Below are 14873 nucleotides of genomic sequence, written 5' to 3' on the forward strand. Positions count from 1 at the left end.
TCTAAAAATCCCACATTCATTTCAAAAGCATGGAAGATATCATTAACAGATAAAACCTACATGCAGGAAAGCTTCTCTTATTTGATATAAAAAGATGATTTTTTAAAAAAGAAATCCACCTCTAATATCATACCAATCCAAACATATATAGGTGAGTAACAGACCAAACAAATAAATGTTCCAGTGTATTTAAAGAAAAATTATTTTAAAAAAGTCAAAACAAAACAACAAAACTTTAGGGTTTGGTTTTTTTAGCACTTTCACAAAATTTACTTTACAGGGAAGAGCTAGACAGAAGTAAAAACGCAAGAACTGAGAACCAAAATATGAACGCTTTCAAGAAAAATGTAAAAGTTCATGTTAGGAAGCCAGATCCCATGTCTTTGTCACGTGACAGTGAACAATTATTAAGAAAAAGAAATACTACTTCCCAGCTGGCAGAAAGGAAGATCACATAAGGGATATCATTAGTGTGGTGGGTTGACCCTGGCTGGGGGCCAGGTGCCCACCAGAGCTGCTCTATCACTCCCCTCCTTCTCTAGACAGGGGAGAAAAAGTACAACAAAAAGCTTATGGGTTGAGATAAGGACAGGGAGAGATCACTCAGAAATTATCATCACGAGCAAAACAGACTGAACTGAGAGAGGAAATTCATCAAATTTATTACTAAGCAAAACAGAGTAGAGGAATGAGAAATAAAATCAAATCTTAAAACACCTCCCCCCACCCCTCCCATCTTCCTGGGCTCAACTTCACTCCTGGCTTCAACCTCCACTGCCCCCTCAACGGCACAGGGGGACGGGGAGTGGGGGTTACAGTCAGTTCATCACACGTTGTTTCTGCCGCTTCTTCATCCTCAGGGGGAGGACTCCCCTCATCATTCCCCTGCTCCAACATGGAGTCCTTCTCACGGGAGACAGTCCTTCACGAACTTCTCCAACGTGAGTCTCTTCCCACGGGCTACAGTCCTTCATGAACTGTTCCAGCATGGGCCTCTCCCATGGCGTGCAGACCTTCAGGAGCAGACTGCTCCAACATGGGTCCCCCACGGGGTCACAAGTCCTGCCAGCAAACCTGCTCTGGCATGGGCTCCTCTCTCCACGGGTCCACAGGTCCTGCCAGGAGCTTGCTCCAGTGTGGGCTTCCCACGGGCCACAGCCTCCTTCAGGTGTCTCCACCTGCCCTGGCGTGGGGTCCTCCAGGGGCTGCAGGTGGAATCTCTACACCCCCTCATCCTCCCTCCATGGGCTGCAGGGGGACAGCCTGCTTCACCATGGTCTTCACCACGGGCTGCAGGGGGATCTCTGCTCTGGCGCCTGGAGCACCTCCTGCCCCTCCTTCTGCACTGACCTTGGTGTCTGCAGAGTTTCTTACATCTTCTCACTCCTCTCTCTGGCTGCAAAAGCTCTCCCTAACTGGTTTTTTCCTTCTTAAATATGTTATCACAGAGGCGCTGATTGGCTTGGCCTTGGCCAGCAGCGGGTCTGTCTTGGAGCCGGCTGGCATTGGCTCTGTCAGACACAGGGGAAGTTTCTAGCAGCTTCTCACAGAAGCCACCCCTGTAGCCCCCCTGCCACGCAAACCCAACACAATTAGTTGCCTCTGAGAACACTGTTTTTCAGTTTATGTTCTCAATTTCTACTTCTGGACCCCCTACAAGAATCTCCAACATGAACTCACCTGGGAATCCTATCAACATTCAACTGTTACTTCATCAGAAATTACAGTGCAGAAACATCACAGAATTCTCTACCTTACCTGCTCACAAAAGAGACTAGAAATTGTTGCTGGGCCACTCATGAAATAATACAGTGAATTACATGTTCAGTTTCAAACTGGAAAGCACCATGTGGCCACAAAGTTTTCTAGTAAAAATCTAAATACTTAAAATAATTGGGGGGAAAGAGGGGAATATTTAACATAAATGACATCAAATCAAATCATTCATGTAATCCAATGATATTTATTAACTCTTACCTTTAGGCTGTTATTCAAGTCAGTTCTTGCTACAGAAGTTTCAATTACATTAGGACCTACACAATATATAAGAAGGAAGAAAGAAAACAATATTGAAGTACATGTATTACTGATAAGTATGACGTAAATATAGGATTTCAAAGGACCGTACAAAATACCTCCCTGCAAAGCAGGTAAATAGTATCCCACTTTTCAGATGTTTAAGCTGAAGGGTGAATCACTTGGACATTTCAGTATTATTCAATAAACTTGGCCTGAATGTTCCTTTAAGCCTCTCTGCCATATTATTTCTAGGCATGATTAAATAGGAAGTAAACTATAAATCAAGAACTCCATGTCGGAAGCCCTGCATGTGTACTCTAAATTACTACAACAAACCACACAGTATTTTTCCCAAGCTAAGCTGTACACCGCAGTCATGAAAGTACTCAGCTACAGAAAAAACTAGCCAAGAACCTGTGGCACTGTTGTTACAGCAACATGAAGCTCAACAAGGGCTGCAAAAAACACCTGAAAACCCAGCATATTTAATTGCACTATAAACTATCTATAGCCAAACTGCTACCACTACCTGATTTACACAGAGCATAGTGTCCACAATGCATCGCATTCAATGCCTGGGTACCATCCCATTGTATTTGAGTGCATGATGCTAATGCCTTTTTATGTAAGTGTAGTGCACTTGCTTGTACAATCACTTTGACAGTACTTTCTGGCTAGTGCTGGATTTTCATTGCATTGGTCTGTTCAAGCCAAGATACCCATGTTTTTTTAGGAACAGTTCTCAGTCTATTCAGATTAGGCCCCTCCTTTTCTATAAAAATCTAGGGCTATAATATATTATGTATATCATCACATAAACAAACATAATTGCATAAGAGTTCTATAAACAATTTCTCCTAAAACACACAATCCTTTTAATTAATGGAGTTTCATGTCCAATTGTAGTGGGAGATGTTCAGCTCACTACCAGGCTTTTTATGCAACCATTCCTCTAATCGTTCTGGATACAGACACACACACTTAACATGTACTGATCAACTGTATCCACCCACTCACACCCTACTTCTAGTTCTGTAGGCAGTAAACAGGAAGTAATAAAATCATAATTTATGTTAGAAGAGACCTCCAGAGGCCTCTTGTTTAATTAGATCATGTTGCTCAGGGCTATGTCCAGTCAAGTCTTGAACATCTTTAAGGACAGAGACTCCCACAACCTCCCTGGGCAGCCTGTTCCAGTATTTAACCATCCTTACAGTTAGAAAAATTTCCTAGTATCTAACTGGAATTTCTTGTGTTCCAGCTTGTGTCTATTGCTTCTCACCCTATCATCATGCACCTCAGAGGAATCTAGCCCCATCTTCTGTGGATCCTCTCATAAGGTTGTTGTAGACAGTGGTATGGTTTCCCCTTAGCCTTCTTAGGTATGCAAGAGCACATGGTACTGGGGAGAAGAGGAATGCATGCATCTATGTACATACACAAAAGTATGTACTCATGCATGCATATGTACATACATGAAAGGACTAGACCAGAACAATGAAATGGAAGAGCAGGAAAAGGTCTGTGTCTATATACCAGGGTGTGAACAAACACAGAGATGTACAGCAGGTAGGGACGTAGGCAGGACATATATGTGTGTATTTGGGTCACTCTAGAGCCGTCCCAGTCACAGTAAGATTTCTCTGTCCAAATGGTCTCCCCCCTTACGTATTTGGTCTGGCAATTTAATGTAATTTGTTAATCCTCAAAATATGCTGTTTCAACCACAAACTTAGTATTAAAAAAATTATGCAAGAAAAGCAGTTTTTCACAAAGACCGTGAACTTCAAAGTTACTACAGAGAAACAATGGAAAAGAAGGAAGTTTATAAATTAGGAACATGAGATCATTCTATGCAAGAAGTATTTTAGGTTAGCTGTCATGACAGCTCTAAACACTGCTTGGGTTTCTATAACCACTCTAATTACAATATTAACCATTTTACAGACTTTAAATGGAAAAATGAAGAATTTCACCCATCATACTCAAAGCTTCATATCAGAATTACAGTTCAACTTCACTAACAGCTACCCAGTATAAAGTCAGTTCTGCATCATTGACTTTTCAGTTCTCAAGAACATATAAACAGGGCACATTTTTGGAAGGCATTTTTGTTTTGAAAAGCATAATTCAATTTCAGTAAATGCTCACAGTTGATAAGTCATGATATTTCAGTAATTAAGTCTTAACAAAAATAATAGAATGAGCCTTTTAAAAAAGGTGGGGTTTTTTTACCAGAAGGTATGAACCAATATTGGGGCAGAGAGATCATAGTCCCAGTTTTTAAGAGCAGCAATCAAAAAAAAAATAAAAAAGAGGCTCTACTGCTATAACTGCTGCTCCTCTAGCAAGCAATATATTAATGCTTTTTAAAGCAACTGATCAAAACAACACTGTGGTAATATTATTTAAAAATGGTGATTAAATTACATTGTTATTGTTTTGCTTTTAGTCTTGCTCAGTTAACAGAATCACATCTGAAAGCAAAGAACCACCCTGAGGTGGTGAACAGGAAAACTGCACAGGTACAGAAAATGAGCTCTGTACCTTATATTTTCCTTGCATTTGTCTCACCCCAAAGATAATACAGATCCATTGGGAAAAGGGAAAGAGAGTGTAACTTGGGAAAAAAAACAAGTCTGTGTCTGTCTTGGGTTACAAGAACTGAAGAGCAACAGCCACCTCAGATTAAACTGTCTTGTCTTCTCAGATGAGAAGCAAGACATCTGCTAGGCTTCCCAAACTGCAGATAGAGATGCTGAGTATGGGCAATGGCATATTCAAGTAGCACAGAAAATATGGATGCATCTCCCACTTTTTCATTTACTTAGTGGGTTTGGTGAGTTTTGCTCAGACTGCACCCTTTAATGAGAGCGCACTCTATTGTTAGTGCCCCTCCCTCTATTCACGAGAAGCAAGGAGCTGTCAACAAAAGCCGCAAAAAACATCACAGTAAGTGTTCAGTGGGTCTCCTCCCAAGGTAAACAGCATTCTTTTAAAAATAATTAAGTTATAATGATGTACTGTGTTCATGCTTTGTCAACAAAACTACCCGGCAAACCAATCTTACAGGGACAAGAATCCCGCAGCCGTGCCAGTTCCTGAAGGGGATCACAGGTGAGTCCTGCAATCCCAGCAGGGTACAGATGACCAAGCATTGCTTACAGCAGCCAAGTCCCCTGGACCAAAGGCAACCACATCATCAGATCACTCTGCAGGCAGACGCAGCGCAACACACCAACACAGCTCTGTTTCAGGTTCTGCTACCAATTTAGAATGAAATAATCAGTTTTTTCTTCCAGGAACACTGCTTTTTACCTAGTCTTACGTAAAACAACTTTCTTGCATTTCTTGCAGCTGGGCAGTATAAATACACAACTACAAATATGGTTCACTTTTTAAGCCAAATAGCAAAATGACACTAAATTAAGTAATGCCAAGTTTTTTTTGTTTATCATTCATATAAAATGCATTTTTGTAAATGTATTTATATGGTATTTTAGTGGCCAAATAATGCCATTCAGCATCCTTAGGCAAGTCACAGGAATATCAGTGGTTAACCTTTATGAACTGAAAGTCTGACCTTAGGCTGCTACAACAAATCAAACAGCAGGAAAGAAGGTTTTATTTCACAGACAAATTTTATTATATAATGCTGTTTTGCAGAATGTACTGCCTACAAGGCATGGATGGGCACAAAAAGCCCAAAAATTTGCCTCCAGTTAACCCCTCCTTTCCAAGGCAGGCAGGAATAGATGAGTCCCAGGCCTGGACAGCCCATGTCATTCTAAAGGAAGTGAAGGACAGGGCAGAGGTATCGACAACCCTACAGACAGGTCAAGAGGTGTCAGAGAGTGGCACAGGAGAACACGCTGGGTGACATGGAAATAAGCAGTAAAGTGAGGGGAAGTGGTAATGTCCCTAAATAATTCTTACATGGGGGCGAGTTGCTTAATGAGTACAAGTCCCTCCCTTTCCCTCTCCCTGTCTGTCACTTCTGTGTTAACAAAGCTATCCTGACAGCAGGGTATTAGCTTATGAACACTACAGTGACAGCATGCTAACTTCTTTTTCAAGTACGTTTTAGACCCACAAAATCTCTCTGGTATGAAATACGCAGGGCTCCCACGCTTTCCATCTGCTTAATGACACTCTGCATCTTTGTAGACTAGACTTCCACAAATCTCTCTGATCTCCAGGATAAGTATCCAGGCACTAAGTGCTTAGCCTCCCAGATCACTTCATGACTCCCACAAAGGTCTTTGAAATGAAAGACCTAATCTCATATATGCTTGACAACAGAAGGTCATATTTTTACTTTACTAAAATATTTTATATTTCTGTGGCATTTATCACCCAAACATTTAGAAGGCTTTACAAACAGTTATCAATTTCGTCACAGGAAATCAAATATTAGCACCACCATTTTACAGACTGAAATACAAAGAAGAAAATTAAGGTAGCAGCCTGCTGAAAAATTATGTTACAAGGAAGTTGGTTTTGTTTTACTTCACTGATTCCCCTGCAAAGCAGTTGCAAATACCAAATCTGTGTGGGTAGTACTCCTATTAAAAAATGAGATGGAAGAAACACTTCCCCCTCCCTGTCAAAAGTAATGCTTCCTCAGACATCTCAGGAGCAGTAAGCTCATTAGCATTTAAATACATCTGTAAATACTAACAGGTTTAGACAAAGCATACAAGAACTGTAATCTTTTAAAAAGACAACATCCTTACCTGCTATTCCTATGAAGACTGTCAGACCAAAACAAACAAAGAATACTACAAAGACCAGAACAAAATGCCGTTTGGACAGTGTATATAATCGCATCGGTGCCAGCCTACAAGAAGCAAAAGAAAGCACAGAATTAGCTGTTGGTCATATTTCTAAAGGGAGGAAAAAAGACCACATTCATTCCTCCACAAAGAAAACTAAACCAAACTCTGAGGTAACATGTAACACTAAGAAAAAAAAAATCAATGCTGCTTTATAGAGCAAGGATAACTACTAGGAATTATTAGACGTCTGTATGTGCACGCACATCTGTGCCCCAAAATGTATAAATTTTGCCCATTCTTTTTATGCTAAGGTTTTCTATTGTCCTAAGACTTGAGCAAGAGAAAGCATTTCTTAGAGGGAGAAAAAGTTACATTTTTTTAGTTCATATGTTAATAATTTAAATATCCAAGATACCATGTCTCCTGCAATGGCAGCTTAACCTAAAGGGATTGACATCACTAACAACTCAGTTACATGCACAGGATCTTGATGAGTTTTCTACACCCTGTATATATGCTTCATCCCTGCAGGATCATCCCTAACAAGGAGTACCACAGAACTCCAGATCTGCTAGATGTACATGCTCAGGCTCTGTATTCTTGTCTGAGCTCCACCAAAGCTTGGGAAATAGAAACCTGAACTTAAGTTTATCATTAGACACTTAAATACAAATACACATAAAAGCAATGACATGTCTTCCATGACTGTTTGGTGGTTATCATTAGGTTAAAGACAAAACAGAGGGGAAAAAGGTACTGAAAGGACCAATTGCATTCTCTTAGAAACAGGTAATTTCCAGTTCTGTTAGCTTAAGGGAAATATGATCAAAGAATTAATCCTATATAACTTACCCCTCCTCTATCTTCCTTTTTGTTAAATGCATAGATCAAAAAAGGACAAATTCACCATGTTTCAAAATACAGTCAACATTTTGTTTTGAACACAGCCATCATATAGCTGATTTTCTACTGCTGTTCCAGTAGGTATGACCATAGAAAACTGTACAGTTTATATTGGAAAGCTGTAGGATTGGGGGTGGTGGAGGGTCATGGCGTTTTCCGATAAAGATGTATGAGCACCATCATGGAAAGAAATGAAAGCATAAGATTTTAATGACAATGCTCCATTTCAGCTTGGAATAAAAAACTTCTTTTCACCAGCTGAATGGTGCTCTTACTGGCTCACTACGTTAATGAAGAAATGCAGAAAAGGTGACGGAATCCTTTCCATAAGCTCAGTCTGAATTCTGGGACCACGTACCCCATGACTGCAGCCCTTAAAAGCAAGGCAAACAATTAACTTTAAACCAAGAAGAATTTAATAATAAGCTCTATTTTCTTTAAGAATCACTGCATTCCCTCCAAAAAAGGCACTACAAAAATAATTACATTATTCCTTTACTGTAAAGTTTGAAAGATCCAAATCTTAATTTAACGCAAAAGGAGGTGGAGAAGGGAGGAAAACCCCACAGAAGTAATGAGAACTGCAAGCAAGTAACTGTAAATGTTACAAGTTTGCACAAACTGCCTGTACAGGACTCCAGGCATAGCGCCTGCAAACACAGTGTAACTTGCCTTGCCACACACCATTAAGCGGAGCAAAAACCCCTCAACCAGTCTAAGAAGTCAGAATAGATGACTGTACAGGCAAAAAAAGTAAATCATACATGAAATTATCACAATCATAAACTGGAACAGATCAGATCTCTGGCACAGAGATCATCGCACAGAAGTCTCACAGACAAATATGATTTTAATTTGACTTTGAAAAATGCCAATTAATAGAGACATTTCAAACCAGAACTTGTCTGCACAACTTTTGCAGGGATATAGCTACAGTATTTTCCTTAAATCAATGTCTTAACACCTCAGCCTTCATGGACTTAAACCACTTTAAAGCTATTACATCTGTGCTAGTACTAAAATAACTAAGGTGCGTTTTCCTATCTGTTCCAAGGGCTTCTTCAGTTCCAAAGATGACCTGGTATTCCTTGTCTGCCTAAGAACACAATGTATGGGATATTATCTCGAGATATCAAAATACTAACCTTAACAAGAAAATCCTCAATATATAAAAATGGTACTTAAAAGGTTGATATGCCTAAATTAACCATAAGGGTTCAAGTGGATACCAAGTGCTTCCTGGAAGAGCACCCACTGAGGATCACCTTCAACTAGGTCTGGATGGAAAAGTCCATGGGTCAAGAACAGCTGACAACTGCAAGAGTATCATATATATGCAATCACGTATGCTTGTGCATTTCTTAACAACTTACATCTGGGCATCCACTTAACAGCTACAGTCTGATGCAGGATAGTTCTGACTTGCTATGCATATTCTTGGTTCTTTTGATGAGGTTCCTAATTTCCAAGTATTTGCAGACATTTCAAAATGCATAATGTGAACATGAAAAGCAGCTTCATCTCCACAGTCCTTACAGGAAAGTCACCAGAGTTCACCACCCAGCCAACACTCACAGCACTACAGCTATCGGCAATTATCGCCTTGGTTTACTCGTATGCCACAGCACAGATGCGCTTGCAAGCTTTCGACGAAACATGTTCCAGACATTGGCTCATCCTTTATTCCAACTCCTCTCCAGGTGGTGCAACACCTAGTAGTCAAAATGGGTAGGCATACACCTACCTAAGAAGTCACGCACTTAACAGAGAGAGGAGACCACAGAGAGTAGGGACACACTCTGTTTTCCCTTATTCTTTCATATTGGTACTCCTGAAGTCTCATTTAAGCCACTGACTGTATGTGCTACTTTACAGGTCAGTAAGGCAACATGGACACTTTTTGTAACAGCAAATGTAAGAACCTGGCCAAACTTTAACGACATTTATCATGATGGCAAACAACAATTTATAGCATTCCTTTCGAATGATGTATTCTTCATTGTCCCTCACTACAATAACAGAATTTCCTTGTGTGAAGGAAACACTTAAACATGTCTCATTTCAACCTATCACTGCCTGACATACAAAGCAGATAAAATGATCTTCCCGTATGTTCATTGTTTAATATCTCTCTTTTGGAAAGAGATTATATAAAATTTATGAATATACATAAGTGGAAGTTGATGATCCACCACTAACAGCTTGTTTCTTACATCTGAAAAGCCGAATAAAGAATAAAATGAAAGGCATTTATGGGAAAAACAAAAAAGGTTCCTCACTCTGGAAGCACCTGTTCAAATGAGTAAAGAACTGTGCTTTGCTTTCCCAGTGGAAGATGCTTTAATCAGCCTAGCCAAGCCAGTTCGAAGCTCAAGACTAGCCATCCAAGTGTCTGCAGATTTTTCAGGCAGCTTTTACCACCTGTAGTAAGTTTTATCCTACCTCAGACAGAAACTAAATATTTTACAATTAAATTTGAAACTAACTGCAAAGGAACAGAAAGCACTGAGATACAAACAGAGAAATATTAGACTTAGACATCTCAAATAGTAGTCGGTAAAAACTAAACTGCACTAATGCAATCTGTGATAGAGTGAGCTATGGAAATGCACACCCATAACAACTGCAATCTTTCAGTAGCCATTCATATGAGAGATGTAAAGGTAGGTTAAATCTTGCTCTTTCAGTAAAGTTTTGACTCAAATGGTTAAGCAAAATGTTTCTCAGGCTACTCCTCATCTTCAAATCACTTCTCATGCCTGCACAACACCGTCTTTAGTAAAGACCATCATGAAAACCAGAGCCTTTTATGCAATAGTTTTCACTTAAGACTCTCACTTTACAGATGGGAAAGCTTTGGCAAAATTGGGATTAAGCAGTAGGGAGCACAAAGTTGATATTAAAATCAGAAATAACTCACTTTTATGCACAGCAGTTTTTCTGACATACTAGCCTCAACATCTCTCTCTCCAACTACTCTTTTCTATTTTAGGCTCACTCCCAAACAAACCCATCAAAACCAGTTTGATTTAAATGATTAAATATACTACCTACATTCATAGCACTGGGTCTATCTGTACGCACTGCACTTTCTCATGGTTTAAAGACATCGCTTGCTTCGGTGTCCCTCAGAAGACCTTGAATTTCTTCTTGCAGATGTATTCCACAATGGTTAATAGCTAATGAGGCAGCACATGACTACATAGAAAGATGCATACAATTAATATTAAAGAGTACTACACAGTACTGTTATAGGACAACTGACAGCTAACCATGACTACGCTAAACAGTTCACATGCAACAAGGTGGGTTTGGCTTTTTTCAGTATCTTGTTTGCTGTATTCATTGAAGCCTCAATAATTTGTCATGACTATAGCTCTATCCATGCGAAGACATATCCGGGAAAACAAGTTTTTCTTTTTCCTTAACAGACACAACCTGGGGGGGGGGGGGGGTGGTATTCACCACAGAAGAGTAAAACCAACAGCATTCCTCCCAAGAAGCGGGCAGTCACCCTCAGGTTTCTGACGGTGAATCATAGCCTCAGGAACATTAACTTAACCCTCGGTGATCTTATTTCCTTCATGAGAATTAACGTGTATAAAGTGAATGACGAGATTCGAGTCTTTACAGGGAAAAAGCTTCAATTACCGCACCGACCAGAGGAAGGTGTATCTTCTCTCGGACCCAGCCCCAGCACGTCCCGGTGCCGGCAGCGCCGGGTCGGTGCGTTGCCCCCCGCCCCCGAGACCTAGCGGACCGCGCCGGCGGCCGGGGCGGTGGCAGCCGCGGGGCACGGGGACCCGCCGCCGGGCTCCCCGGCGGCCGTTGAACGGCCACTCCTGCCGCCAGCGCCCGAGCGCAGACCCGCGAGCCCCCTGCGAGCCACCCGCCCCGCCGAGCGCCCAACACGCGCGAGGGTCCTCGCCGCCGAGCCCCAACTCCGCCGCGGCCTCGCGCCCCTCCCGCCCCCGGCGCGCGAGCGGCGACCACCCCGCTCCTCCCCCGCCCACCACTCACGGCTCCATCCCGGCGCCGCATGCGCGGTGGAGGCACCTCCTCCCCCTCGCCCGGGAGCTGCCGCCGCTGCCGTGGCACAATCGCGAGCGGCGCCTCGCGGCGGCTTCCGCGTACGTCACTCGGCCGCCACGCGGCTCGGAAGACGTCACGACAGCCCCCCCCCCCCCCCCCGCTCCTCAGCCGCGGGGCCGAAGGGCGATGCTGCTGGCAGGGGGCGGCGGCGCTACGGCGAGCCGGAGGGGACAGTGGCCTGCGCTCTGCGGCTCGCTCCCGACCGCGCCGGTCGCGGGGACGGCGGGGAGCGGCTGGCGGCCCCGGCTTTGAGCGGGCACGGCGGTCGAGGCCCGGCCTGCAGCCTGAGGGGCAAATCGCCGTCTCTCGCGCGCGGTACCGCAAGCTGCAACCGCCGCTTTTCCGCAGCGGGAGCCGCCGGGTTGGGCAACGGGCGTAGTCACGGGCCGCCAACCCGCCCAGGCAGCCCCGACGGCCGCCCGGGGCCGCGGGAGGCAGAGCCTCCTCGGGAAGGCAGTTCAAATCGGGCGCTCAGCTTCGGCGCTTCGAAGCGTCACCTTCGCTTTGGTGAACAGGCCTTGAGCGCAAGCGTACGGCTTGTCCTTCCCCGCTGAACGCTGGGCGTTCAACACACGTCATTCTGCAGGGTTTTCCCTGTTTCCAGCGCCCCTTTTCAGCTTCTGTTGTAGTAGTAGCAACCACATTCATCAGAGGGAAATTTAAGCTTATAAACAGAAAATACGTAAGATGGAGAAGTGGTTCTGAATCCAGTTTAAACCCGTCCGTTTTAGGCGTAGGGACTGACGTGACTTACCCATGCCAAACGTGTGCGCGTTTAGTGCCCATAAGAGACAGCCTCCCAGTCTCCAAATGATTTTTTTCCCAGCCTGATCAAATGGCGATGGCTTTTTCAGTGGAATGAAAATGCCATCGCTGCAGTCACCTGCATGCAGCTTCGTGGTATTCAAGGGCTGTGATTAATGTATCATGTTCACAGACAATTCAGTCAGCTCACAAGCTCCAGAAATTAAATCCTAGGAGTAAGTTACTACTTCAAACACACTACTTAATAATAATCTCCAGATCGCACCTCACACTATTTTATTCTTGCACAAATGTTGAGATAAAGTTGGATTTTGTTCTGCTTTCCTGTTAAATGTCCTGAGACTGGGCAACAAAGATTGTCAACTGATCCATTGGGTAGCAATGGTGAAAACTGGCAGTTTTAGGGATTTTGCCAAGTTATATTTTGTATTCATTTTTGATTACTCTAATATTTGCTTATAGAAAGCCAGCACTGCGGTTACTTAAACATGTGGGGATACCTGGTGTCTAGTCTAGGATAAAATTCAGAGTAACTTCCTGGCTTTGGTCTTTATCATATACATAAGGTAGAGCCATCTTGGGATGACCCCAGAAATGTTTACTAGATCAGTCAATATATATGATTTAACATTTATCTCTTCAACAATCAAATACTTCCATTAAAAGCTTACTTAGATGGTCAGATGGTTTTATTGCAATTACATCTTAAAGGTACTTAACATTAATAATATTATTCATTTCATTCAATTGCCCTCTGGGTAATTTATGTCATTATTGGTGACCTGTGGGACCCAGTATGTCTCTTGTGTAACACCACTAAACCCAAAAGAAACATGCTGGGAATTAATTCAGTTATTTTATACTGATATTTATCCCATCAGTTAGATCAGTGATTTACAGCGCTGATTATTTAGTAATCTCATAAAAAGGCTGTCTTGAGAAGTGCATAATACCAAGTGATGAAGGAAAGGCATTTAGAAATTTTCAATCAACAAAAATCCCTGCAGTAGGGCAGATAATAAAGCTTTGAGTAATCAGGACAACCTAACAAACCGTATCTGCTCAGAACAAGGTAGCGCTGCTAAGCCACAATTTGAAGTCATTAGGTCACAGGTGACTATGACATGCAGTGTGTAGCTTTCAGCACACTTCAGGCTTCAACAAGTTCTCCCTGGCCAGAAAATGATGGAATAATGCTTACAGCAACTGCAACCATTTCCAGTGTTCTGGGAAGCGCAGTTGCAGAGTTACAACTGCTGCCATTTATGTGCGTGCATCTGAGCTCTTTGGATGACTGCTCCAATCCCTCCAGCACTCCGGTGTCTGACTAACATGAATGAATTTATTCTCCTCAAAACAAAACTACATTCTTCTCATGAAGCAGGTAGGAAACTGAAGCATGGAGAGATAGCCTTGCCAAAACTTGGAGAACAGCGTGGGTCGCAGAGCTTGAAATCCAGCTCACTTCAGTTAGCCATGGGACCACATTTCTCTTTGCCATCTATCAGCTTCCAAAGGGTTGCGAGTAGATCGTAAACACCTACGTTGCACCCTGTAAGTTTTGTGAAAATAATGGTATTGAGTTTACAAACTAAACACTTAGAAGGGAGGCACTGTGAAACCCCTCTCCCTCTGCAAGCACAGAGTCAGATTTTTGCTAGCACATATGTTTGTGCAGTAGAGTGGTGAATCAAATAATGGAAATTATCTGAGTTAAAAGCCACCCAGGAAAAAAAGCACCAAAAACCAAAACAATGATGTTCTGCTGGACTGGTTGTTCAGTCACTGTGCAGCTACAGGAACATTTGTGGGCAGATGAGGAAGAGAGCAGAAATGTGTGACTAGGAAAAGGAGATCAAGGATGGCTTCCTCCAGCCGCAGAGCCAATTTACGGCAGCTTAAAGCAATCCTGAAGCTACAGTGTTAGTCTCCTCCTCCTGCCATTGCACGCCCTCTAGCTGGCTGTGTACTTCACATTGGGGTCGTTCGGGTTCCTCCCCCAAATGCCAGGACCCAGCAGTGAGGTCTGGAAGAACAAGAGAGGTACCAGCTGTGGCTTGAAGCAGCCACTGAAGATCCTGCCCAGGTCTAGGCTGGAAGCAGCGTGAACCTTCAGGGAATTTGACTGCAATTCTCCAGCAAGGTCTTGCCGACCCCTTGGCTTCTCAGAGACTTGGACTTTGAGCACTTGGGAAAGATTTTAAGAAGGTGGGAAGAAGTGTATCCTTATCACAACAGCCCTCTCTGGCAGAATTAAAGTTTCTCCTCTGAAGCACGCAGGCTCTAGAGCTTCTCTAAAGAAAAAGGAACAGCTTG

At 42.8% G+C, this 14873-nt stretch overlaps 2 protein-coding genes across 5 annotated transcripts in view; one reads left to right on the forward strand and one right to left on the reverse strand.

Moving 5' to 3' along the window:
- The window catches only part of SERAC1 (serine active site containing 1), a 379919-nt gene that overhangs the window by 131976 nt on the left and 233070 nt on the right, over window positions 1–14873 (forward strand). The gene's annotated exons all lie outside the window — the stretch shown is intronic.
- TMEM181 (transmembrane protein 181) overlaps window positions 1–14873 on the reverse strand; it is a 37170-nt gene that overhangs the window by 17265 nt on the left and 5032 nt on the right. Inside the window, exons 1-3 of one of the 4 annotated variants that reach the window (XM_075748309.1) lie at window positions 11721–11859; window positions 6756–6859; window positions 1978–2033 (exon numbers count right to left, since the gene is read on the reverse strand). In XM_075748309.1, coding sequence (XP_075604424.1) covers window positions 1978–2033; window positions 6756–6859; window positions 11721–11728 — 168 coding nt within the window. In that variant the 5' untranslated portion in view covers window positions 11729–11859. Of the gene's footprint in view, window positions 1–1977; window positions 2034–6755; window positions 6860–9073; window positions 10720–10754; window positions 11585–11720; window positions 11860–14873 lie in introns of those variants that run through there. The other 3 variants (XM_075748311.1, XM_075748310.1, XM_075748308.1) reach the window with 3 other exon arrangements.

The sequence above is a fragment of the Balearica regulorum genome, chromosome 3 (genome assembly GCF_011004875.1).
Source record: "Balearica regulorum gibbericeps isolate bBalReg1 chromosome 3, bBalReg1.pri, whole genome shotgun sequence".
In the NCBI taxonomy this organism is placed as follows: domain Eukaryota; kingdom Metazoa; phylum Chordata; class Aves; order Gruiformes; family Gruidae; genus Balearica; species Balearica regulorum.